The sequence below is a fragment of the Lagenorhynchus albirostris genome, chromosome 15 (genome assembly GCF_949774975.1).
Source record: "Lagenorhynchus albirostris chromosome 15, mLagAlb1.1, whole genome shotgun sequence".
Classification (NCBI taxonomy): domain Eukaryota; kingdom Metazoa; phylum Chordata; class Mammalia; order Artiodactyla; family Delphinidae; genus Lagenorhynchus; species Lagenorhynchus albirostris.
In genome coordinates, this window is record NC_083109.1 from 24,277,191 (window position 1) to 24,302,515 (window position 25,325).

Sequence of the window (25,325 nt, forward strand, 5' to 3'; positions counted from 1 at the left end):
CTGTTCCCAACACACTGCTGCCCTCTCCTGTCTACAGGTGGCACTGCAGATGCTGGGCCCATAATGGATTTACAAGCAGTTCAGGTCATCTCTGAGCCTGGAGCCTGGGGTTGGGGAAGGAGGGGATGTGTGGCCAGGGGCTTGACCAGTCCCCTCCCTCTGCCTGTGGACTGTGAAATGGAAGTCTGGACAAGAGGCCTAATAATATAGGGAACCAACACCCCATCCCTGGAAATGGGGTAGTAATGCAAACTATGGTGTAGTTGGAATTCCTCAGTGAGAAGAGGATGGATCCGGTTGGACAAGATGAGAATCCACGAGATTAAGAAAAAAATGTTAATAATGATTATGGCATTTACTGTATTAAGTAGGTGTCAGGCCATATACTAAAAACTTTCCGTGTGTTATTTAGTCCTCACAACCCAGAGATGGATACAGTCATTCTCTCCATTTTACAAATGAAGAAACCCATACTCAAAGAGATTAAGTGTTTTGCCCAAGATCACACAGTTTGTAAGCTGTAGCAGAGGGAATAGAACCCAGATACCTAGACTTTAGACCCATTCCCTACCCTTTTATCCTCCCCCAACCCAGCCCACTCCTACCATATCACCACCACCATGATCTCTTTCTCAAAGTTTCCTTTCCAGAACCACATAAAATAAAAGCTCTTTAAATAATGGTAAATATGCAAGTTCCAGAGACCCCATTCCAGCCAATTAAATCATGATCGCTAGAGTGGAATCTAGGGATCCGCTTTTAAGATCCTAAGACAAGCTCAAGTTTAGGTTCACTGCCCTATGCTGATAGGTCAGGGGTTCTAGAAGCGGTTGTGATTGAAAGAGGAGTCGACGAAGTGTGGGGGGTCCAGGAAAGGATCTGACGTCCGAGGAGAGATGTCCAAGGAAGGGCCTCGAAATGAAGCAGGTTGCACATGAAGTAGGGGCTGGGGCTGGGGGTCGGGGGTGAAGGCGGAGTCTGAAGTCGAAAGAGGGGTCTGGGGTCGGAGGAAGAGTCTGAGACAGGAGGATAAGGATCTTGGAGTCCAAGGAGGGGTCTGAGGTTCGAGGAGTCTGGCATTAGAGACAGTATCTGGGGTCGACAGGAGGTTTGCAGTCAGTGAAAGGGACTGCGAGCCGAGGAAGGAGCCTGGAGTCTGAGGAGGATCCTAGCTCAAACTGGAAGGAGGAAGGGGTTTGGTCCCTGGCCTACGTAAGGTGCCCCGAGCCACTAAGGTCGCGCTTACCGCGTGCTCTTCCCTCCTGACCCCCGACTGCGCGACCCGGACCCGTCCTGCAGGCTCTGCATCCACACCCACACCCCAACCTGCGCTCTCAATGCAGGCTGACAACGCTAAGCAGGCGGGGCCGAGTCAAACCCCGACACCCTCCAGGGTCTGGGTTTGAGGCGCCCCCTCCCGGCAGTCCAGGAGCTCAGGCCCCGCCCTCCTCCCTCCTCCCCACCGTCTCCCCCGCCTCAAGCCCCAGCCCGGCCCCCGCCGCCCCACTTCCGGCAGGCGCTGCGCTGCTGGGGGCGCGGGCGAGGATGGCGGCAGAGAACGAGGCCAGTCAGGAGAGCGCCCTAGGCGCCTACTCGCCGGTGGACTACATGAGCATCACCAGCTTCCCGAGGCTGCCGGAGGACGAGCCGGCGCCCGCGGCCCCTCTGAGGAGCCGCAAGGACGAGGACGCCTTCCTGGGAGACCCAGATACCGGTGAGGCCCGCTGGCCCCGTCCCTGCCCCCTGGGACGTCCCCGGTCCTCCTTCATCTACGCGAAGCATCACCTCCAGCTCCATCTCCCTAATTCATTTCCTTCCTTCTGGACCTCTCCCTTCTCCCTTGTCTCTGTTCATTATCTGGTGGGGCTGGGGATGCATTTCTTCCTTGGAGGCTTAGGATGCGACAAGGGAGAACGATGCTAGGGACTGCAGTAGGAGGGGTTGGGGTTACCCCCTTGGGAAGAACCAACTAATAAGGAAGGAATGTTGGCGGGGAGTTCCTAAGGAACAGCTGTGATCACCTAGAAGATGATTTTCTCTAGTCACAGAGAACAGGATAGGAGAAACCAAGTCAGAGACTGCAGCAGGATGGATAAAAGCTAGGTCTTGAGAAGAACTTCCCCACAGCCAGGGATTGTGGGAAGGAGAGACCATGAGAAGAAGCTGAGAATCTCTTCGTGTCCCGGGAGGGGTAAAGAGAATATGATTCCCATCCATCTGCGAGTGATGGGTACTGGGAGACAGGGGGATGGACTGCATGACCTCTCAAAGTCCTTGGGGACCAGAGCACCTTCACTGCCCTGTGGATACCTCACCCCTCCCAGAGCAGTGGACCAGGCCAGGATGTTAGTAAGGTACCCTGCCCCCTAGGAAGCAGGCTCCAGAATTTTACTGTATTCTCTTCAGCCCTCTGCAGGAACTGCAAGGGTGGGAGTAGGGAGGGAGGAGACGGGGCTTGGGGGACACCTGGGGCTGAGAGCTCTCTGAGCATTTCTTCCCTAATGCTCTTTCTCCTGTCCATGTGGCTCAGCTCTCTGTCCTCCCCTCCATTCTTCATCCTCCATCCTCCATCCCCCATTCCCTCAACGTCACTTCCTGGCATTAGAGCCTCCTTCTACTTCACTCTCTCTTCCTCTCAGTGCCTGCACTTGAGCCCTATCCCTCACCAGCCTGGCAGATCCTGCTTCTCTTGCCCAGCCCTCTCTGGCCTGGCCCTTCTGTGGCTACTCCTAGCCTGACAGCCCCAAATTCTTTCCCCCTCCACAATTCTCCAGTCACCTGGCCCTGACCAGCAGCCCCTGCCAACCTGACTATCTTGTACCCTTCTTGGAGGGGGTTTGAGGGGAGGGTGGGGAGGCTTATGGTCATCACACGTCAAAGCCGCAGATTAAAACTTCTTTTCTGAAGGGAGTAGCCCTGGAATCAGGAGGTAGCCGGGAGAGAAGTGGGAGGATGTGTCCTGGTGGATACCAGCCTGAAACCAAGTCCTTTGTTCAGGAGCCAAGAATACCACTTATGGTCCCAGCACTGCCCTGACTCACTGTATGACCATGGGCACACCTACCCTGACCTAGGTCTTAGTTTCCTCTTCCAGCTCAACTGGGAATGCCTATCTCTCCCAGTCTAGAGATTGGAAACCCCTGATATGTTTTATCCTCCTTTCCTATGAATGTCTTAGCATTTATCAAAACCTGTGATTATTTATTTGTGCAACCTTTGATTATTCCATGTCTATAAGCCCTGTGAGGATGGGATCATGACTGTCTTGTTCACCATCCTTTCTGCACCATCGAGCACAGTGCTAAGCTTTCAATAAAAACTGTTGAAGAAATAAATGAATGAAAGAGAAGATCTCAGGATGAAAGAATGGCAAGGGAAGGGTTCTCAAACCTCAGGGAGTTCCTTGAGGAGTTAATACAGGCTCTGCCCTCAACTGTATAAAAATCCAGGAGAGACCCTGGTCACCTGAGTTTCTAGGAAGCTGCACCTTATGCCAAGTTGTGCACTAAGGTTCCAAGGACCTTGCCATCCTACCTGTGTAGTCATTTCAATACCATGTCTCCCAGCACTACTTTCAAGCCCCAAGGCTCCTCTGGCCCAGCTGGACCAGCCTGCTGGCTAACATGACCCCCTGTGTTCTCAACCTGCTGGTGCCACCTGATGGTACTGCCCCATCCTCTTATGCAGGACTTTGGTTGTGCCCAGCTGACCTCTAGCCTGCCATTCCACAGAACCAAGTGCCAGGCACCCCACAGCAGGCCTTGTGGAAAAGAGCTAGATGGTGACCACTCCAAGACGGGCGAAAACTTTCTTTGCTCTTTTCTGAGCTCCAAGCCCATGTGTCCTTCTCTCTCCCAGACATCTGCCTCTAGATGTCCTGAAAGTCCCTCACCTTCAACATGTTCCATGCTGTACTCATCCTCTCTTCCCCAGACACCTGTTCTTCCCCCAATGTCATTCTCAATTAATGACACCGCCATCCATCCAGTCCCCAAGGTAGAAGCCTAGGAGCCACCCATGATTCTCTTCCTTCTGCTCACTTCTAAATAGTGGTCAGATGCTCTCTGTCTTCCTCCTAAGTATCTTCCAAATTCCATCTCACCATCCCTGTCATCACCACTGTAGACTAAGCCACCATCCTCTCTTATCTCTATTACCCATAGGCTTCTAGCTATTCTTCCTGCTTCCTGACTCTCCCCCACCCCCTCCCAACCCAATCCATCCAGCACCCTGCATTTCTGATCATGTCACTCCCTGTTTCAAAAATCTTTAGTGATTCTTCCCTCAGAGGAGTAAGCAAGCCAGGGACCAAGTCAACTCTGTTCAGGGTTCATTTGTCATAAACCCAACTAAAACTGAGCTACATCTAAAAAGAGAATTTTATTGGGTAGCATAACTGAAAAGTTCAGGATATAGGGCTTCAGGCATAGCTGCATTGAGGTACCTGAAAAAGATTTGGATTTTCTCCATCTTTTGCTTTGCCTTCATTTTTATGGGCTTCATCTTCAGAAAACCTCCCATCTTGTGGGAGCAAGATGTCCCCAGTAGCAACAGGCTTACATCTTACCACCTTAGCAACCTAGACAAGAAAGTCTTTCTCTTTCCCAATATTTTAGCAAAAAACAAAACAAAACAGAGTTTGAAAATCATTGGTGCTGGTGCTGGTCACGTGAACGTGAACCAATCACTGTACAGAGATGCCTGTTCTGATTGGCTAGGCCTAGGTCATATACTCACTCTGACCAGGAATGAGGGAATGAGGAAGGAGAGAGGGGATTTGGTGTTCTCTAAAAGAAAATTGAGTGGGGAATGGTGACTAAGCAGATAAAAATTAGATGCCTACTAAGCCAACTGCCTTCAGACAACTCCTGCTGTTGTCCCACAAATTCAGAACAGCCAAAATTAAACTCATCCTTTTTCTCCCAAATGACTTGTTTCTTCTGGTCCCAAACTAGCCTTTTCCCAATGTCCTGCTGTTGTCCTTACACATCAGCAAAATCAATGGTATTGCTTCCCCACCACTTACACAGTTGATACTCAGTAAATATTTTTATTGAATAAATGGAAAACAATATCCATTTATATTTATATTATATATTCATAATAAATTATTGGTAGAATAAGAAGTCTTGAATATATCTAACTCTGATGGAGCCATAGCATCTTCACCTCCTGGCTCCTCATATCTGATTGGAGAAAACAGATTTAAGGACAAGTGCCTGGAAATATCAACTTGAATTAGTTTATCAACTGTAAATCAGTTTTATTTACAGAATCTGGTGCTGGTGCTGAGGGTTGGAAGCAAGCATGATCAACTGAGGGAGGCTTCCAGAAGACAAGTCTCTTTTTTTAAATAGAAATTTAAAAAAAAATTATATGTTCATGGTGAAAAAAAAGAACAGTGAGAAAATGTAAAAGTCCTCTTCTCCATTCTTATCTCCTGCAGTTTTTCCTATTTATTTAAAAATATATGTATTGATTTTCAAAAACAAAAGAAATATATGTAAGTGGTAAAAATTTCAAACAAAAAATTCTCCCACTCCATCTCATTCCCATCTTCAGTATCTTCCCCCAAAAGTAACCACCATGAAGAATTTCTAAAAATTATCTATATATGTATGTGGTTTCTTATTTATACAAAAGAGGGGAGTATGGATTATGGAGGTCCTTGAACACCAGGTTAAGGAGCTTGGATTTTTATCATTTTGGCATTGATGAACCATGATAGTCTTTTAAACAGGAAAATATAACAGTCAATTCTTAATATTATCCCACAGACTTTTAAAGGGGTTATACTCCTAGGCCATAGTAGCAAGTGTTCAAAAATATTTTGAATGAATGAACTTTTAAAAACACATTGTGAGTACAGTCACATATTAAGGTCAAGGTATCAGGCTATTTCTTTACTATTCACAAACACCCAGGACCTTTAGACCATTTAGAGACCTGGATTCAAGGCTAATATATCCCAGAGGAGGGAGACTATAGGATGGAAGAGGGTCTCAGCCCTGGCCAGGGTGGAAAAGAAATGGAAATAACTTTGAGTGAGCACCTACAGAGTGCCTGGTATACATCACCTTTTTGAATCCTTGTACCCATCCAGCCAGTTAGGGATCAGCTCCATTATTAGGATGAGGAAAGTGATGCTTATGACTTGAAATGACTTGTCCATAGTCACCCAGCAAGTAAGTAGCTTTCAAATGTCCCCTGCCTCTACTTTTATTATCCTTAGATCCATTCTCCAGATAGCAGCCAGAGGGATCTTTTTAAAACACAAAACAGAAGGCTTCACATTCTTGCTTAAAACTCTCCAGTGGCCTCCTGTGGCTCTCAGGGTAAAATCCAACCTTCTCACTAAGCCCTCAAGGCCCAGCGCATCTGCCCTAGCCTCCACCTACTACTCTTTCCTTTCCCCTTGCTCACCACACCAGAGCCACCCCAACCTTGGTTATTTGTTTTCTAATGCACCAAACTTATTCCTACATTAAGGCCTTTGCACCTGCTGCTCCTTCTTTGCGGAACACTCTACACACTCACTCCTTGCTCTACATATGGCTGGCTCCTCATCCCTTAGTTCTCAGCTTAAAAGTCACCTCTGCGAGAGTCCTTGCCTGACTTCCCCAGCTAATTGCCCCCAACATGTACTATTATTCTCTATCGTTTCATCCTTTTTTGTTGTTGTTATAATTCTATTCTTTTTTTAATTGAAGTATAGTTGATTTACAATGTTGTGTTAATTACTGCTGTACAGCAAAGTGACTCAGTTATACATATATACATTCTTTTTCACATTCTTTTCCATTATGGCTTTTTAAAAATATTTATTTATTTATTTATTTATTTTTGGCTGCGTTGGGTCTTCGTTGCTGCACGCCGGCTTTCTCTAGTTGCAGTGAGCGGGGGCTACTCTTTGTCGTGGTGCGCGTGCTTCTCATTGCGGTGGCTTCTCTTGTTGCGGAGCATGGGCTCTAGGCGCGTGGGCTTGAGTAGTTGTGGCCCACAGGCTCAGTAGTTGTGGCTCACGGGCTCTAGAGCGCAGGCTCAGTAGTTGTGGCGCACGGGCTTAGTTGCTCCATGGCATCCTGGCACGGGATCTTCCCGGATGAGGCTCGAACCCGTGTCCCCTGCATTGGCAGGCAGATTCTTAACCACAGCACCACCAGGGAAGTCCCTCCATTATGGCTTATCACAGGATATTGAATATAGTTCCCTGTGCTATACAGTAGGACCTTGTCATCCTTCTCTTTCTTCATAGCACCTGCCACAGCTTGTAATGATATACTCCTTTGTTTACTTGTTTATTATCTTCTTCCTCCACTGGTTTTCAAAACCCATGAGGGCAGGAACTGTTTGTTCCTTTCCCCTAGCATCTAGCATGGGACCAGACAAATAGCAGGCCCTCCATATTTGTTGAATGAATGAATGGTTGGATGGATCGCGAAAACAAGGTTGGAAGACAGGGCCCCTCCGCTCAGTTTATGGAGCTGCCTCCTTGCACAGAAGGCTGGGCCCCAGCTGAGGCAAGATCTGGTTTCCAGGGAGGACCCAACCCCTGCCTCTCCAGGAAGTGTTCTCAGCCCTGGGTCCTGGGTCCCGGGCGATGTGGCCTAGGGATGGGAATCCAGCCGCCCTGCTGCCCAGTTGGGGGTCCCTGTCTCTTCCAAGCAGGGACCACCCCCCACCCCCCACCGCCCTCCCTGGGGTGCATGGGGAGACGCTGAAAGGGGAGAAGTGCTGTCTAGTGGAGTTTGGGGGGTGGGGGCCGAGAGGGGGGGGACGCGGAATAGCCCCGCCTAGAGGGCAGGTAGGGCCGGGTAAGAGGCGCCCAGACCGACCCCCGCCGCCCGCAGACCCGGACTCCTTCCTGAAGTCAGCGCGGCTGCAGCGGCTGCCCTCGTCGTCGTCGGAGATGGGCAGCCAGGACGGGTCGCCGTTGCGGGAGACGCGCAAAGACCCGTTCTCCGCGGCAGCGTCCGAGTGCTCCTGCCGCCAGGACGGGCTCACGGTCATCGTCACAGCCTGCCTCACCTTTGCCACCGGTGTCACTGTGGCGCTCATCATGCAGATCTACTTCGGGGACCCCCAGGTGAGGAGGAAGCGGAGGGGGAGAGGAGAGAACCTGGGGAGGAGGGGTGAAGAAGAGCTTAAGGAGACCTTGGGAACTGAGGACTGGCTGAGTGGTGAAAGGGGGCCAGCAAATGGAAAGGGGAGAGGGCGGTGACATGGGAGAGGAAGGTCTCAAGGGAGGGCCTCCTGGGCGTGAGGCGGACAGGGCTCAAAGAAGGGAACTGATCAGGTAGGAGGCACTTGAGGTAAGGAAAGAAGACTCTTAGGGGAGAGTCAAGGGGATAAAAGGGCAGGGCTCCCATCCCCACCCTCTGTTGGAGGTTCTGGGGTTAGTGGAGGTGCCTTAGGGAGGCAGGGGGCCCCTTCTGCCCCCACATAGTCCCCTCCCCCTTCCAGATCTTTCACCAGGGCGCTGTGGTGACTGATGCCGCCCACTGCACATCGCTGGGCATAGAGGTGCTCAGTAAACAGGGATCTTCCGTGGATGCAGCTGTGGCAGCAGCCCTGTGTTTGGGGATCGTGGCTCCTCACAGTTCTGGCCTGGGCGGGTAAGAAGCTCCCAGCTGCGGAGGTTGGGGTGCCCCAGGCCTCCTTCTTTCTCTTGGTCTGTGGGCCTCATGTGCGCTCCTCCAAGTTTGAGCAGAGGGGCAACTGGGCCCCATCTCCTTGCATTTTCTCTTTCTACACCCAATCTTACCCCTTTCTCTTTACATGGAGTCCAAGGAGGTGTTTTCAGAAGATTTTTCTTTAACTGGGAAGAGGATTTCATAAACTCTATAAAGTGAGGTACACAGTTGGGGGTATACTGTCATTAATTAAGGCTGTGATACTTCAACTTTTAGCGTTTACAAATCCTTAAAACACATCCCTGTGAGGCTAATGAAAGCAATGGATCCTCTATCCTCAAAAATTACACCCCAGGGTAAGACCTCTTAAAACAGGGACTATAAACCGGCCACCCACGGGCCACACCCGGCACACAGCCTGGTTTAGTTTGCACACTTAAATTTTTAAAAATTTGGTTGCTGATGTTAAAAAATTGAGAATTTTCATAAAAATCCAGATTTCTAACATTTCTTGAACAATCAGGAGACCTAATAACATTGGGCCTACATTCTCACCCGGCTGCAGTTATCTGGAGCTGAATAGAAGCTGTTTCCCATGATGGGGCTTGTACTGTCCACTTGGCCATAGTTCCTACCACTCCCTTTTGTTTAGCTGTCCTGCTTTCCCTATTATGTTAGCTGGCAGCCCAGTTATCTCAGATGTAACCCCCATCTCAGATGGAAGCAAACCACAGAAAAGGGACAAGCTGACTAAGTCCATATCTTGGCTCCTGAAAGACCAGCCTTCCAGGCCCTATGAAAGAAATTCCACTTTTGGTTGTGTACAGTCTGTCCTTACATAATTCAGTCCTGGGAGAGGGAGAGGGATGTACCACAGAGGCAGGTGCAGGAAGCTGGCAGGGGTCCAACTGTGGTAGGAGGTGGGGGTGGAGGGGGAGCAGAACATCCCGCTCTCCCAGTCTCTGGGTTTTCCCTTGTCAGGGATTAAAGGCTCCAATAACAGGCTGGAAGAGGTCCATGGACTCTGGGTCCCCCAACCCCTTGATTTCACTCCCCACCCTGATAGGGTAGCTGAGTCTCTGAATCTCTGCTGGGGAGGGAGCTCAGACACCTGACTCCTGATGACAGACTGAGCCTTTAGCCATCAGCGTGGGGGGCTTGAGGAACAGCAGGTTAATTGTTCAGAGGAGTGGCATCTTATCATCACCCTCCCCCTTCCCTGTCTCTCCTAGTGGGGGTGTGATGCTGGTACATGACATCCGACGGAATAAGAGCCGCCTAATTGATTTCCGAGAGTCTGCCCCAGGGGCTCTCAGAGAAGAGGCCCTGCAGAGATCCTGGGAGACCAAGGTGGGGACCCCGGTGAGAAGGTGGGGGGTGTCTCCCTTCACTGCCCTTCTGCTAACCCAAGCATTACCTTGCTGAATATTTACTATGGAGGTGAGGGAAAGAGTTAAGCAGGATGCTCTTAGGCTCTGAGGGAGATAGGCAGCCCCCAAAATAAAATAATGAACCAGGACTTCCCTGGCGGTCCAGTGGTTAAGACTCCACGCTTCCACTGCAGGGGATGCGGGTTCGATCCCGGGTAGGGGAAAGATCCCGCATGCTGCAAGGTGCAGCCAAAAATAATAATAATAATAATGAACCAGAAAATCTGATTGTTTGATAACAGGCAGTGCAGCACCACATTACTTCTCTGGTGACCTTGCCTATCTGGCACATAAGAAGGAAGAAAAAGAGCCACTGAGCAGTCTGAGATGTCACAAAGTAGCTGCACTATCACTCACACATCTCATTCTGAGGCTGTTATTGGTAACTTTCCTAGCCCATGACATATTGGAAGATTATAGAGGAACTGCTGGAGGCAAACCCACTATCTACTGAGAGCAAAGGAGGAAATAGAATTACTTGGAAAAATAGATATTTAGTGCAGTGGCAAAAGCCAAACACACCCCTGAATTATCACAGTTCAGAGTAATGGTGGTGTGTTAATGAAAAGGTTAAATGAAGGTCACTTGTCCACTGTTTTAAAAGGCAAGAGTAGGTATACTCCAATCTAGACAGGTTTCCATCTAAATTGTTATGTCTTGGCCCTTAAAAGGGTTTGCTTAATTTATAAATCCCTCAGCTATGACAGATAAAGGAGGCCTTTCTGCATTTGCTGATAGGAAGTCAGGGAGGTGGGAGGGATGCCTGCTGGGGACAGCTTGTCCCTCCTCTGGGATACTTGGCCTGTGTCTCTCCCCTGTGCCAGCCCCCATCCCTGGCTTGGGGCTCTGAGGAATTCAGCCCAGCGCCCCCCCTTCCAGTGACCTGGTCTCCTCTCTCCCTCACCTGCCCGCCTTGCCCAGCCTGGGCTCTTGGTGGGGGTTCCCGGAATGGTGAAGGGGCTACACGAAGCTCACCAGCTCTATGGCAGGTAAAGGTTCTCCCCCTGGGGACCAGGGGCCCCTGTCTGCACTCCTCCTTGGGTGGCCTTCTCCTACCTTCCTGGATTCTTCCCTTCCCAACTCCCCCCTCCTAATATCCCCTTCCCTTGCCAGGACTCTCCTTCCCAGGAACCCCCCTCCCCCCCCAGGACCCTTCTTCCTCCCCCCAGGACCTCCTCCACCCCCTGCTCTCCGGCTCCCCCAGGCTGCCATGGTCCCAAGTCCTCGCCTTCGCAGCAGCTGTGGCCCAAGATGGCTTCAACATGACCCATGATCTAGGTCAGTGGGGCCTGGGGGTGGAGGGAAAGGCATGAGTTTGATGGAGAGGGGAGAGGGAACCTCTGCAATTTAGGTCCTAAGCCAGGAAGTGCCTCTCTTCCAGTTTGCTCCTCAGACCCCCTCCCCACACCACCCTACCTTCACTGGGAGGGATCATCCAATGGGGGGTGGGGATCTGGGATTGGCCCATATACACCACCACTACCCCCCCCCCTCCTCTGTAACAGGCTCCTGGGGGGCCGGAGGGCTTAGGGCCGGCCTCTCAGCCCTCATCCACCCCACCTGTTGCGTGTACAGTCCCGACACCCCCATCCCAGCCTCGTGTCCCTGCCCGCAGCCCAAGCCCTGGCTGAACAGCCGCCACCCAATGCGTCTGAGCGCTTCCGTGAGATGTTCCTGCCCTCGGGTCACCCGCCACTACCTGGCTCACTGCTGCGACGGCCTGACCTGGCGGCGGTGCTGGATGTGCTTGGCACCTATGGCCCCGCTGCCTTCTATGCCGGTGGCAACCTCACACTGGAGATGGTGGCAGAGGTGAGCGTGTGGGGCACCCCCGGCCCTGCGGCGGAGGACCCTACTGCAGAGAAGTCCTCTTCCCCCTTACTTCCCTTTCTTTCTGCATATATTTACTGCGGATTCCATTTACTTGAAATTCTAGAATAGACAAAACTAACCTCAGAATCAGATCAGTAGTTTGGGGAATTGGAGGGGTTGACTGGGATGAGGCACAAAGAACCTCCTAGGGTGATGAGAATATTTTGTCTTGATTGTGAGAGGTACCTTTGAGCTCCCCAGGGCTGGTACCAACCTGTATAGTGGCCTGTCCTGGCCCTCCCAGGCCTGGTGGAGACCCAGGATCAGCCTCAGCTTCCCTGAGCCCACAATCCCACCCTGCTCCCTGGATTTTCTAGGGACCGAGGGAGACACCATCTTCACTGGTGACTCAGGACTGGGGAGGATCGACACAAGGGCTTTACCACCCAACCCCAAAGAGTCTCAGTCTGAGGCAGTAATGGGTTCTGAGAACTATTGTTGATAGTTCGAAACCACTAACGGAAAATCATGTTCAAGATAAAGATACACAGACCAACACAGTGATTGTCTCATCTGTACAGTGCGGGTGGTTATGTCTATCTCTGCCATACAGTTGTGGGAATTAAACAGGTCCATCATTCATTCTGCTTTCATGGAGAACCTGCTCTGTGCCAGCTTCTGTGCTGGGCATTGGAGTTATGGATGTGGTGATAGATGCCTGTCTCAAACAGACATCCCTGGAAAGTCCAGCAGTGTACTGGTTTTAGATCTACTGGGTCCAGGGACTCCTTCCACATTGTAAGGACTTGTTCTGTATCTCTTTCTTTCGGTCTCACAACTCTACTTTCCTCTGTTTGAAATCACTCTGTCAGATCCTTTCCACACCTGCTCTCCAGCAGCCATCCTTCCGGCAAGCCATCCCAGAGAAAGAGACTTTCTCATTCAAATAGTTCCAGCAAAGCCTCAAGGTTATGTCTCATCAGCCCATCATAGGTCTCATGACTATTCCCAAACCAGTCACGGTAGCACAGAAAAGGAATGATCTGATTAGCCAGGCCTGGGTTGCATATCCTCTCCTGGTGGTGGAGAAGGGGATGAAGGAAACTCTAACAAAGACCATCAGAGCTTTAAGAGAGAAAAACCCAAAGCTGAGTTTATTAACTTACCAGACAAAGCCAAGAAATTCAATGTGTAGGTCACTGAGGGTAGATTAGACATCACAGGCTTCAGGTACTTAAAAGTACTAAAAAAAGGAGAGGATTCCTAGTGGTTATGCTAATTTAGAATTAAAAATTAGCATGCTGGATAGAATGAGCCCATCAGTTTGTACAAGATTAGATCATTGGTCAGTAAAGTGCTCAGTTATGTCCCGTAAGGGTTGTCCTACGAGGGTCAACCAGAGTTCATGGTTTTGGAGTGGTTTTAGTTGGTTATAGTGAAATGCAGAATTCAGTTTTGGTATCTCCTAGGCAAGTGCTGCTGTAAGTGGAAAATCTTCCTTCTACATAGGCAGAGGGCAGTATGTGCAAAGACATGTAGTCATGAGTTCAGGACCTGCAGGTCACTCTGGGTCGCTGTACAGAGCTCATTGGGGAATAGTAGGACGTGAAGTGGGAGAGGTAGGCAGGGGCCAGATCACAAAGGGCCTTGAATGCCAAGCTAAGGAGGTCATTCATAGATTGTATCCAGTACAATGTCTGGCACATAGTGGGTGCTTATTGTTAGTGCTTTTCCCCTTCCTTTTTCCTGGGGTACCCACAGCTGATGGGGTCCCTAAAGGCCATGATGGGAACTGCAGAAGGCACAGTATTTGTAACCATTTGATCTGTGTATGATCCAAACATATACCTTAGGCTAAACCGCATGCTCACAGTGTGGTGTGTGACTCACAGTGGTGGGGGTCATTCTCTCCCCTCCAGGCTCAGCATGCAGGGGGTGTCATAACTGAGGAGGACTTCAGCAACTACAGTGCCCTCTTGGAGAAGCCTGTGTGTGGCGTGTACAGAGGTGACCTCTCCCCCAGCTCCCAGGGTCCCCACTCAGGAGAGGCCTCCCAGTCCAGGGCCACATCCTTTTGGCCTAGTGGCTCCTCCCCATTTCACAAGAGAGAAACCGAAGCAATGAGCTGCCTAAACAGCCAACCGTTGAAGCAAGCCAGAGTCAGCCTACTTCTAAAGTAGTTGTGGAGTCAGTTACCCCAAATATTTAGGATATGGGGAGGGAGGTCTGGTCAAAGGCTAAGGCCTGGAATTTGGGGTTCTGGCCATAGGTTTTCTTTTTTTTTTTTAATAGATTTATTTATGTATTTATTTATTGGCTGCATTCGGTCTTCCAGTGCTGTGCGCGGGCTTTCTCTAGTTGCAGCGAGCGGAGGCTACTCTTCGTTGCGGTGCAAGGGCCTCTCATTGTGGTGGCTTCTCTTGTTGCGGAGCACAGGCTCCAGGCATGCAGGCTTCAGCAGTTGTGGCTCGCGGGCTCCAGAGCGCAGGCTTAGTAGCTGTGGCGCACGGGCCTAGTTGCTCCGCGGCATGTGGGATCCTCCCGGGCCAGGGCTCGAACCCGTGTCCCCTGCATTGGCAGGCGGACTCGCAACCACTGTACCACCAGGGAAGCCCCATAGGTGTTCTTGATTCAGGGTCTGTGTTGCCTCAGCCCGCTCCCCAGCCCCACACTCACTGCCCTATGCTTCCTAAGAAGAGTCCATAAGACCAAAATCCATCTTAGCTTCAGGTTAGAACAAACCCTTCAGGATAGTCAGAGACCTGCCCCCTCATTGTGCCAAAAGGAAACTGAGGCCCAGGGGAGGAATGGAACTTAACCTGCCAAACTCAAAACCAGTGAAGAACCCAGAAAGCCAAGCATTATGACATGGGTAAACTCCATGTTTGCAAACCCAAAGTGGTAGGTTCCTGAGTCCCTCAGAAGGTTCTCAGGCTTTCTCCCCTCGAGGAGGCCCAGATAACCTCAAGCTCCAGGAGAGGCTGCCTCTGCATTCAGGTTTCCAGGCCTCAATCTCTTAAGCCTGATTCTTCTACCAGAAGTGGTATTATACTGAGCAGAGGAAGAGCATAGCTTTGGAGCCAGGAAGACCTGGGTTTGAGTACCAGCTGTGCCATTCACCTTGAACAAGCCACTTCCCGCTCAGAGCCTTGTTTCCCTCCTTAAAATGGAGATAATAATAGTGCCTACTGCTCAGGGTGCCCATGAGGAGGTGATGAGATGATGTTGGAAGTTATCCTGATCAGAATGGGTACTGAATGTGTAGTATTTGATTTCCATTTGCCCTCCGCAGCCTGGGTTCTCTTGGCAATGTCAGTACCTTGAGTACTCTGGGCTCCCCTTCCCTCTTGTAACTTTGGACCAGCTTGCCTCTTTGTACCTCAGTTTCCTTACCTATAAAATGGGAATGATAACAGTACCCGTTATGAGGATTAATGAGTTAATTAGTTAACGTAACTGTCATGTGTCAAGTATTATTATTGTTCCTTTGATGTCCAAACATCCAATAACAGGGGCCTCAAATAGAAAGAGAAGTTTGCTGTTTCCAGGAAGTTTCAGGGGTGGGACCAGCAGGAGTCCTGAATAATATCCTGGCCTAAGGGAGGAGCTGAAAGGAGACACATGGTGGACCAGGACACTGGACATCTGGACACCTGTCCCTGCTCTGCCAATGGACTGCAGTGTGACTCTGGGCAAATCACAGTTTTCTTGAGCCTTAGTTTCCTCATATGGACGAGGAAACTAAAGACAAGTGTTCTGGGTTGAAGTCCTGGCCCTGCCCTTGACTTGCCGTGTGAACTTGGGTGGGTCCCTTTGCCTCCCAGTGTAGTTTTCCTACCTGATGAGGGGGTTCAGTGCAGTGGTTTCAGTCTGTGTGATGGAGGGATGTGGAGATGCCTTGACCTCTCCCCTGCTGTCGGTAATTTCCTGTCCTTTCAGGCCACCTGGTTCTCAGTCCCCGACCCCCCCACACAGGCCCTGCCCTCATCAGTGCTCTCAACATCCTCGAGGGCTTCAACCTCACCAGCCTGGTATCCCGGGAACAGGCTCTTCACTGGGTGGCAGAGGTAAGGCTGACCCCCTCCACTCCATCCTGGGCCTGGGGACACTAAGAGTGGGGGGATGGGGTAGTGCCAGAAGGCCTGACTAAATCACCTCCAAGTTTTCTCACACAGCACCTGGTGTGGGTGCTGGGAGGGGCTTGGCAACCTCTTCCACACTCCTGCTCTGTTTTCAGACCCTGAAGATCGCATTAGCTCTGGCCAGCAGACTGGGAGATCCCGTCTACGATTCTACCATCACTGAGAGCATGGATGACATGCTCAGGTGGGTCCCGAGGGGCAGGACCCTGGGTACTGCAGAGGCGGTGGCAGGTGTGGGGAAAGAATCAGGTGAAAAGCAGCTGGTGGAGCAATAAGGCCTGAAGGCCCAAGTCAATTTCAGCTCAACCCCAACTCACAGTGTGACACTAGTTGCCTCACCTTGCACCTTAGTTTCCGCATCTGTACAACAAGGTGGTCTACTTTATATAGCTCTCAAATTTTTTTGACCCTAGCAGGCACCTATATGGACCCATCTGTCCCCCCTTTTGAGTAGAAAAAGAAAGCCTAATAACAATGAAAAGAGCCCCCAAGCAAATACTAGAGGTGGTGGGGATTTTGATTCAAATGTACTTACATCAGCAGCATAACATAGTAAGATTGTGGGCTCTAGTCAGACTGTCTCAGTTCAAATCCCAGCCTCAGCATCCACTAGCTGTGCAGCCTTGGGCAAGTCATTTAAACTCTCTAAGTCTCAGTTTCTACAAGGGCCTGCCATTAACAGTGCCAGCCTCATGAGGTTGTGGTGCGGACTAAACAAGATCATACATGCAAAGCACTTAGCAAGTTGTCTGGTACATAATAAATATTCAACAAATATCATTGTTATTCTCAATTGGCAATAGAGGTAAGATTGATTACTATTTAGCTGCTACTATAACTGACTTAAAGGCTAGCTAAAGGAAAACTCAGAAGCCAAAAATATAGTTCATATAAATTTATACTGGTACTCAAACAACCCTCTATGAATTAAGTTGCAAATGATGAGACTAAATGAACAGGTAATAATTAAAAAGCAGAAACAGCAGCAACCAAAAACGAAAACCAGCTCAAGGCCACAAGGATAAAGCCTAAAAACCAAGCCTCCCCGCTGCCTGCCCCCAAACCACTTGAAACAAAACCCTCTGTGCCCTCTCTGTGTGGCCACTAGCCCTCGTGGTTGAAAACTGAATGGACGTCCTCATAATCCTTGGTGACTTGTCATTCTCTAGTCAGTTAGAATAACTAACTAACCTTTATCAGGTAAGAAACCCTCAGTTGAACTTCAAAAATAGAAAATTTCATGTTTTCAAGATCAATGCATATTTAGCTCTAAAACATGAACACTTATGTTAAATTAATTTAACTAATTTATCCAATAAATAGTTATTGCTGTGCCAAGTCCTCCTGTGCCTTGAAGAAAAACTTCTAATAGCAAGTAAAGGTCCCTGTATACAAAACCCTCCTCTAGCTAAACTCTTAATAAAACTTTAGTTCTGGACTACAAACGCTAGGTTAAATGAATTCAGTTTGTTCATTCAAAACAAATATTTTCTGAGCATCCCCTGTGTTCCAGGTACTTTCATAGAAAGGATTAAATAAATATAGTCAAGTAACTAAAAGACTTGATTTAAACATGAAATAAATTCTACATTGCCTCTAGAAGAAAACCTGAAAAACACCTAAGTAAATTCATTCAGTTCAACAACTATTTCCTGTTTATTCCCTATATGCTAGGAATAAATGAGCCTCTGCTCTCATAGACCTAACAGTTCAGTGCGGGGAGGCAGATATTAATCAAATAATTGCACAAACAGACAGCACAAAGTGTGGTAGGTGGGGTGTAATGAGAGCCTATTGTGTGTTCATCTCCTACCTCTTGTCTTTTCAGCAAAGTGGAGGCTGCCTACTTCCGGGGCCAGATCAATGACTCCCAGACAGCCCCTGTCCCGCTCCTGCCCATCTATGAGCTAAACGGGGCTCCCACGGCTGCCCAGGTGCTGATCATGGGCCCTGACGACTTCATTGTAGCCATGGTCAGGTATGCCAGCTCAGACTCAGAACCTGGCACAAGAGATCATCTGGACCAGGAAGGAGGTGTGGGTGGGGGGGCGGGGGAGTGAGGGCGGGCGCAGGGCTCATCTGGCCCTAACCTCGGCCCCCCAGCTCCCTGAACCGGCCCTTTGGCAGCGGCCTCATCACCCCCTCGGGGATCCTGCTCAACAGCCAGATGCTGGACTTCTCTTGGCCTAACAGGACTGCTAACCACCCTGCGCCCAGCCTGGTAGGGCCTTGCTTTCCTCCTCCCCTGGGGACCCTGAGGCTAGGTAGAAGATGCAGTAGTATAACTGCTCCTCCCTCCCCACTTCTTCTAGGAAATTATATTATAAAGAAAAACAGCCTAAACAAGGTGTCCACTTCATCCCCAGCCCAAGTCCAGGGCTTGGAGCCTGTTGGGTGCAAAGAAACCTCGTCCCATTCTGCTACCGTCTCACTGTGTGACACAGGGAAAGTCTTCCCCCTCTCTGGTCCTCAGTTTCTTCACCTACTTTACAGTGAGGATATTGGCCCCCTTTTGATGCTTTGGGTACTTTTCAGCATTAGTAGTTTATGACTGTGTGATGCTGAGCACTATAGGGGCACTGAAGAGGGACCCAAAAAGAAAGGAGATGTGAATTATTGTCTATTGTGAGAGCAGCATTCTTAACTCCCTGCAGGCTGGGACCCCAGCAAGACAAAGACAGATAGAGATGACCAGGGTGGGGATTATTCTGTTCTTTCTCATAGTCATCTTTCTTGGCTTGATCCCTCTCCTGCCACCCATGGTAGCCCCATAGCAGCCCCTTAGCTCAGTGGGCCCATTATCTACCTCAGTTATCCAGGGACCCTGCCCATTTCACAAACAGCAGACTGTGGCCTGGGGATGGGCCAGTCCCCATGAAGACTGCGCCTGTGGAAGATTCAGGAGAGAGAGATGTTGGAAGAGTGGTGGAGTAGCCCTTTCCTGTCTTGTCCCGCCTCTTATTCCCCTGTGGTCTTGGTCCTCTGACAACAGGAGAACTCGGTGCAGCCAGGGAAGCGGCCACTGTCTTTCCTGCTGCCCACTGTGGTCCGGCCAGCAGAAGGACTCTGTGGGACCTACCTTGCTCTGGGGGCCAATGGAGCTGCCCGGGGCCTCAGCGGCCTGACCCAGGTGAGTTTTCCCCCGTGATGGGCCTTTTGTGGCCAGGAGGCAAGCTGTGACCTGGGCTGCAGATGCCCCTCATGTCTCTGACTTGTCCTCATCTCCTACTCACGCAGCAAACGTGGGCTGAGGCTGCTTTGTGCCAGGCCCATCCTGAGCACTGGGGACATGAACTACATTGTTCTTAGCAAAAATGGAGCCCTGAATCGCCATGTCTTCTCAGGTTGCAGGGAAATTGCAGGACCAGTAGAATTGAGAGGTGATAGGACATCTGGGCTGCCTGGGTTCTGTCAATCTCTGGTCCCATCATGCCTCTAGTCAACATCTGAATAACAAGCAGCCTTCTTTAGGGTCTGCTTTTGAAAGGAAGGGCCTGCTACCTTCTAAAACACCTCACAACAGTTCCACGAATGTCTTGAGCATCTGATATATGTGTCAGGCCCGTACTTTGGCAGGTGGTGAGTTAACAAACCTGAGCTTTGGAATCAGACACCTCTGGGTCCCAGCCTAAGTGCTGCCAATTTCCAGCTGTGTGGTATTGGGGAATTCACTTAACCTCTCTGAACCTCAGTCTCCTCATCTGTAAAATGAAGATAATAACAAATAGCTAACATTTATGGAGATTTTACTAAGTGCCAGGCACAGTGTTACATGTGGTAACCCTTTTAAGCTTCCCAACTTTGGGAGGAATCCTTACTTCTATTTCATAGATGAGGAAACTGAGACCCAGAGAAGTTAAGAAGTTAGGTTCAGTTTAGTAAGAATGGGCAGACAGTTTGGTTACAGAGCCTACCCATACTTCCAGCCACTAAGCTGAAAGTACCCACATTGTGCCCTAGACCAGCCCCAGCTATTAGCCCTCTCCTGGCCAAGAAGAAGGAAGGAGAGCCTTGGGTTGTATTAAAGGAGACTGGGTGCTAGTGATGCCTCTTCCCTAGCTCTCTCCAAACTCTGGAATGAATGGCTTTTCTTCTCTGGCCAGTGGTTTCCCCTCTGTAAAATGGAGACAGTCATCACAGGCCTGCCTGTTTTCTGGGGCTGTTGAGAAACTCAGATGACATCCCTGGTGTAAGTGTTCAAAAGACTAAGGAGTCTGGACCAGGGACGAAGGCTGTGGATTCCTGAACCCACACCTCTGGGACAGCCCTGACTTCTGCCCCTTGGCTGCCTACAGGTCCTGCTGAATGTCCTGACTTTGAACCGGAACCTGAGTGACAGCCTGGCCCGTGGCCGCCTGCACCCCGACCTGCAGACCAACCTCCTGCAGGTGGACAGTGAGTGAAGAGCAAAGGTCCCCATGGGGTGGGCACAGGGCAGGGTGGAGAAAGGGGCTCCTCCCAAGGGTGCCCCTGCCTCTCCCAGCACCAACTCCGTGCCAGTGAAAGTTTGGTTTCTTTTAACCAACTCCTACTGGAACAGTGGAAGATCTGCAGATTGGAACCTGTCCTGCCATTTCCTGGCTGTGGCCTTGGGAAATTCACGTCTCCACTCTGAGCCTCGGTTTTCTCACTTGTAAAATAAGATATAGTTGTTCATTTTGCAAACCATTCATTCAACAGTGTGTATTGAATACCTACCGTGTGCCAGGCATTATCCTAGGTGCTAGGGATACTGCATTTACAGGCAGACAGGAAAAGAAATAAAGAAATATAAAAAAGCAAAACAAACGCTCTGCAGAGCATTAAAGCAGGATGATGTATATGACTAACTCGATGACTGGGGAAGCGTTCACTTTAGTGACATTTAAGCTGAGATCTGGAGAGTGAGAAAGAGCCCACCAAGCAGAGAACTGTGGCAGGCTTTGTAGGCCAAGGGAACAAATGCAAAGAACTCACTGCAGGAATGGGCTTGGTGGTTTAGGAGTAGAAAGGAAACCAGGGTGAGTGAGGGTAAGATCAGATCAGAAAGCAGGCAGGGGTCAGGTCATAGACCTTACAGATTATGGTGAGGAGATAGACTTTCTTCTAAAAAGGACGGGTGCTTAATTTTGGACACAGCTTAATTTCATAACTGGGAAAGTATGTGCACCTTTGAGGAGTTTTTATTAGAACAATGTATTATGCTAGTCCAAAGGGGATACAAAATTGCATGAGACATGGTCCTTGCTTATTCAGTCTCCCCATTTTACAGATAAAGAAACTGATGTTCACAGAGGTTATAAACTAGTCAAAGACAAACCAATAAATGGCAGAATTGATATCAGATACATACCTGGTTGATACCAAAGACTCAGTTCTTTCCCGCATGACTCTTGATACCTCCTGGACTGAAGCATGGTAGAAGCCACAGACCTAATTCCTCAGTAGTCATACCCTGTGGTTGCTTAGTGACGCTTGGATCCCGGCTGATGGGTGATGAGGCCAAGTCCTTGAAAATGAATATTGCTCAACTAACATCTTCAGGTCTCTGTAGAATGTAAGGCTCTGTGCTCAGTTACCGTGGGGGTGAGGGTGCTCATCCCAGCCCTCCCTTGAAGGGCACACAGTCTAAGACAGGCTATGACGAGCGGAGGCTTGGTGAAGGGAAAGTTCACCCACCTGAGGGCTCCGGGAGGCTTAATGGAAGAGGTGACAACTGGCTGGACCTTGATGTATGAGCAGGAATTTGGCATGTGGAGGTAAAGAACACTCTGGACGGGGTCGGGTTGTTGTGGGGAACAGCTTGGGCAAAGCCAGAAAAAATGGCTCAGAGAACAGCCAGGGGGCCAGCTGGACTAGAGACATTGTTTCCCAAACTTCAGAATTTATCCAGTACCTTCATGACTTTTGACAGATTTGCACACCATCTAAAGCATTATTTACATAATGTGTGTCTACAAGTGGATTTCCTTTTTAACCTGAATGTATTTTAAAACTAAACCTTATATCATAATCACAAATGGAAAAATGGCATCATTTGCCTCAAATAGATGATAAACAGCTACAAAAAAATCAAATGTTTCTAGGTTTTAGTTAGACATTTTTGCCCATAGAATGTTCTGAGGTCTGCTCTCTCTTTTAAAGGAGATTAGAAATGTTGGAGACCAGACTGGAACGTAGTCCTTTCTATTATCAAAAGGATTGAAAGTGAACCACAAAGGGAATATATTTCCAACTTGGTGATGTAATGCTATTTAATGTGTGTCTTTATCTCAAGAACTACCCCAAATCATCTCATTTGGGGAAGTAAGAAGATCAGATTTTTGCTGAGGAGCATTGGGAGGTGAGGTTACAGGGCTTACCATGGAGGTTCATGTTAAGAAGTATGGACTTCATCTAGTTGAGCATGGGAGGGATATGACATGATTTGTTTTATGTAGGGGAGGTGGATTGAAGGGAGGAGAACTTAAGTCAGAGAAACACAAAAAGAAACTGGGATAATGGTCCAGGCAAGAGATGATGAAGACCTGAACTTATGCGAGAGAGTGGGGATTTGTTCATTTATCTAGAAAATACTTGTTTAACATTTACTGTGTCCTCACCCTGTTCTAGGCACTGGGACTCAATAGTGAACAAGACAGCATTTTTGCCTTCAAAAAACTTACATTCTAGTGGAGAAAGACACAGTAAATAAATAAACAAGATGCAGGTAGCAGTAAGTACTTTGAAAGAAAATAAAGCAAGGTAAAGATGACAGGGGCTGCTATTTTAGATAGTGGCCAAGGAAGTTCTTGAAGACTGGAATGAAGTAAGGGAGCCAGTTTTGTGATTATCTAGTAGGAGAGCATTCTAGGCAGAGAGAACAGCAAGTGCAAAGGCCCTGAGGTAGGAGCATGTTTGGCCTATTTGAGGGACAGCAAGGAGGCTAGAGCAGAGTTAAGCAAGGGAGAGAGTAGAAGGAAATGAGGAGAGGAGTTTAGAGAGTTACAAGTTTCCAGATGATTTTGGGCATTAGAGGCCTTGGTAAGGACTTTGGATTTTATTCTAAGAGTTATCAAAGTTGTTGGAAGGTTTTGAGCAGGGCAAGTGACATGGGCTGACTAATGGCTGCTGTGTGAATAGGCTGTAAGGAAGCAGGACTGGAAGCAGAAAGACCCGTTAGTGGGCTATGTGGTAATCCTGGCAAGTAATGATGGCAGCTTGGCCTAGGCAGGTGGAATGAAGACCCCCAAAGCCAAGCCCTTTTTCCAATATTAAGAATGACTATACATTATCAATCACTTACTATATGCAAGGCTCTGAGCTTTGTGCATTGTGTGCCTTGTCTTCTTTAATCCCTGCAACAACTTTATGTGGTAGGTTCTCAGATAATACCCATTTTATTATACATGATGAGACTGAGGCTCAGAGTAGTAAAGCAATTTGCCCAAGGTCATACAGCTCCTTAGGAGGGCATCCAGGACATCCAATGTAGTAAAGCAATTTGCCAAGGTCATCCAGCTCCTTAGGAGGGCATCCAGGGCATCCAATGTAGTAAAGCAATTTGCCCAAGGTCATACAGCTCCTTAGGAGGGCATCCAGGACCAGGACTCAGGTCTGACCGTCAGACTCCTGAGCCAGTGTTCTAAACTCTCTGAATGTGTATATGTTGGGGAATGGTTTTCAGGTGAGTTCACAGAGGAAGAGATTGAGTTCCTGGAAGCCAGGGGTCACCACGTGGAGAAGGTAGATGTCTTGTCCTGGGTCCATGGCAGCCGGAGAACCAATAACTTCATCATCGGTGTGAAGGACCCTCGGAGCCCAGATGCAGCCGGAGCTACCATCCTGTAGAGCAGCAGGGTGGGGCGGGGGTCTCTTCTCCCCGCCTTTGCATGTTCCTAGAGTCCCTCCTTCTCCCAGGTTTGGTCTCAGAGGGACCCCAGGGATGCCCCAGATCAGGGGCCAGAGGGGATGCTTAGCAAACCCTATCTCAGAGTAACTGGAAAATTCTCCATCTGGAGGCCTGTGGTGGTGGCAGTGGTGGTGAGTGTCAGTGTCCACGACCAGGCAGGCAGGACCTTGAGGAGTCAGACTATCTGTCTGTCTGTCTCCTTTCCCTTAGCCATGCAGGCTCTGAGCTTAGGGCTGTGCTTGCAAACCCTTCTCAAGGGTCCTCGCCACCCCAGCATCTCCAGTTGGGCCTGACCTGGGCTTGTTTTCCAGCTCCCTTCTCCTGTCCCCAGCCTCATTTCTTAAATGACTAGGATTTTTTTTAATGGACCATCCTACAGAGGGGGCGCTCCTCTCCTCCTCCCATCAGGTTGATTTGGGGGCCTTTCATCTGGGGTGGGCCCAAGGTGTGGGGTAGGGGTGGGGGTGGGGACCAGCTCAGGGGCTTCCATTTGCAAAGGGGAATTAAAGAAAGAATATTGCTTAACCATGGCTCTGACCTGATTTATGTTTGGCTGTGTTGGGAGTGGGAGTGAGAGAGGAGACCTTGGCTCACCTTGTCGCAGTAGCCCTGACTCCAGGGCAAGCTGGAGTCAACTTTGTGGGGGTTGTAACAATATCTGCTATCCATCAAAGACTTGCACTAATAAAAATAATTATAATTATAGATAGAATCTATTGAACACTTAATGTGTACCAGGCTCTATGCTAAATGCTTTATGTAGATAATATTAATTACATTATAAATCTTCATTACACACTTTATGAGGTTGGTACTAATATTATTCCCATTTTACAGATGGGACACTGGCAAAAAAGATTAAGGAGCTTGTCTAATGTTCCTCATGTATTAAGTGGAAGAATTGGGATTCAATCTCAGGATGTTGAACCCCTAATCTATGCTCTTAACCATTTGCACATCTACTAGGTAAAATATTTGTTATAAAGTATACTTTATACAGTATATATCAGACAATAACTACCTTTTACAAATTATATCGTTCATGCATGAATGTACCTATCCATTATATTACAGGTACTTTGTTAGGCACTGGAGATTCAGGATTGAAAAAGACAGACAGTTTTTTTTATGGATTTGCAGTCTATAGGGAGTCAAACATTAAATAAATAAGGGCACAGATAATTAGGGTAATTGCCATCATGATAAACTCTATGAGGAATGCTATGAGAATGTATAACAGGAAAGGTAATCTAGTTCAGTTGTGGGGTGGGATCAGCAAAGGTTTCCCCAAGGTAATGAAGAGATGAGTAATACTGACAGAAAAGGATTAGATGTGGGGTGTGGGAGTGTCATTTTAGGCAAAGGGAACAGTGTGTGTAAAGGTCCCATGGTGAAGAGGAGAAAGAATGCCAGTGTATTCTTCCTAGAGCAGGGGTCA

General features: G+C 48.9%; 1 protein-coding gene across 5 annotated transcripts; it reads left to right on the forward strand.

Moving 5' to 3' along the window:
• Positions 1–1,534: 1,534 nt before the first annotated feature.
• GGT7 (gamma-glutamyltransferase 7) lies at positions 1,535–24,323 on the forward strand. 5 transcript variants are annotated; one of them, XM_060124006.1, is made up of 15 exons: positions 1,535–1,714; positions 7,851–8,086; positions 8,464–8,615; positions 9,866–9,995; positions 10,985–11,052; positions 11,268–11,341; positions 11,679–11,875; positions 13,795–13,882; positions 15,815–15,942; positions 16,113–16,201; positions 17,846–17,995; positions 18,121–18,238; positions 19,010–19,147; positions 20,313–20,412; positions 23,663–24,323. In XM_060124006.1, exons 1-15 carry the CDS (start codon positions 1,546–1,548, stop codon positions 23,824–23,826), a joined length of 2,001 nt encoding a protein of 666 aa, XP_059979989.1. In that variant the 5' UTR covers positions 1,535–1,545; the 3' UTR covers positions 23,827–24,323. The 5 variants fall into 5 exon arrangements, with proteins under 5 accessions (XP_059979989.1, XP_059979988.1, XP_059979990.1 ...); XM_060124005.1 differs by having other exon boundaries at positions 9,866–9,983; positions 10,888–11,052; positions 11,212–11,341; XM_060124007.1 differs by having other exon boundaries at positions 9,866–9,983.
• The last annotated feature ends 1,002 nt before the right edge of the window (positions 24,324–25,325 follow it).

What these genes read in the sequence shown, in the direction of transcription:
- GGT7 (XM_060124005.1), top strand. Translation starts at nt 1,546, where the DNA reads ATGGCGGCAGAGAACGAGGCCAGTCAGGAGAGCGCCCTAGGCGCCTAC. An exon ending in CCTGGGAGACCCAGATACCG is followed by an intron (nt 1,715 to 7,850) that starts GTGAGGCCCGCT and finishes CGCCGCCCGCAG; the next exon opens with ACCCGGACTCCTTCCTGAAG. An exon ending in CAACATGACCCATGATCTAG is followed by an intron (nt 11,342 to 11,678) that starts GTCAGTGGGGCC and finishes CCCTGCCCGCAG; the next exon opens with CCCAAGCCCTGGCTGAACAG.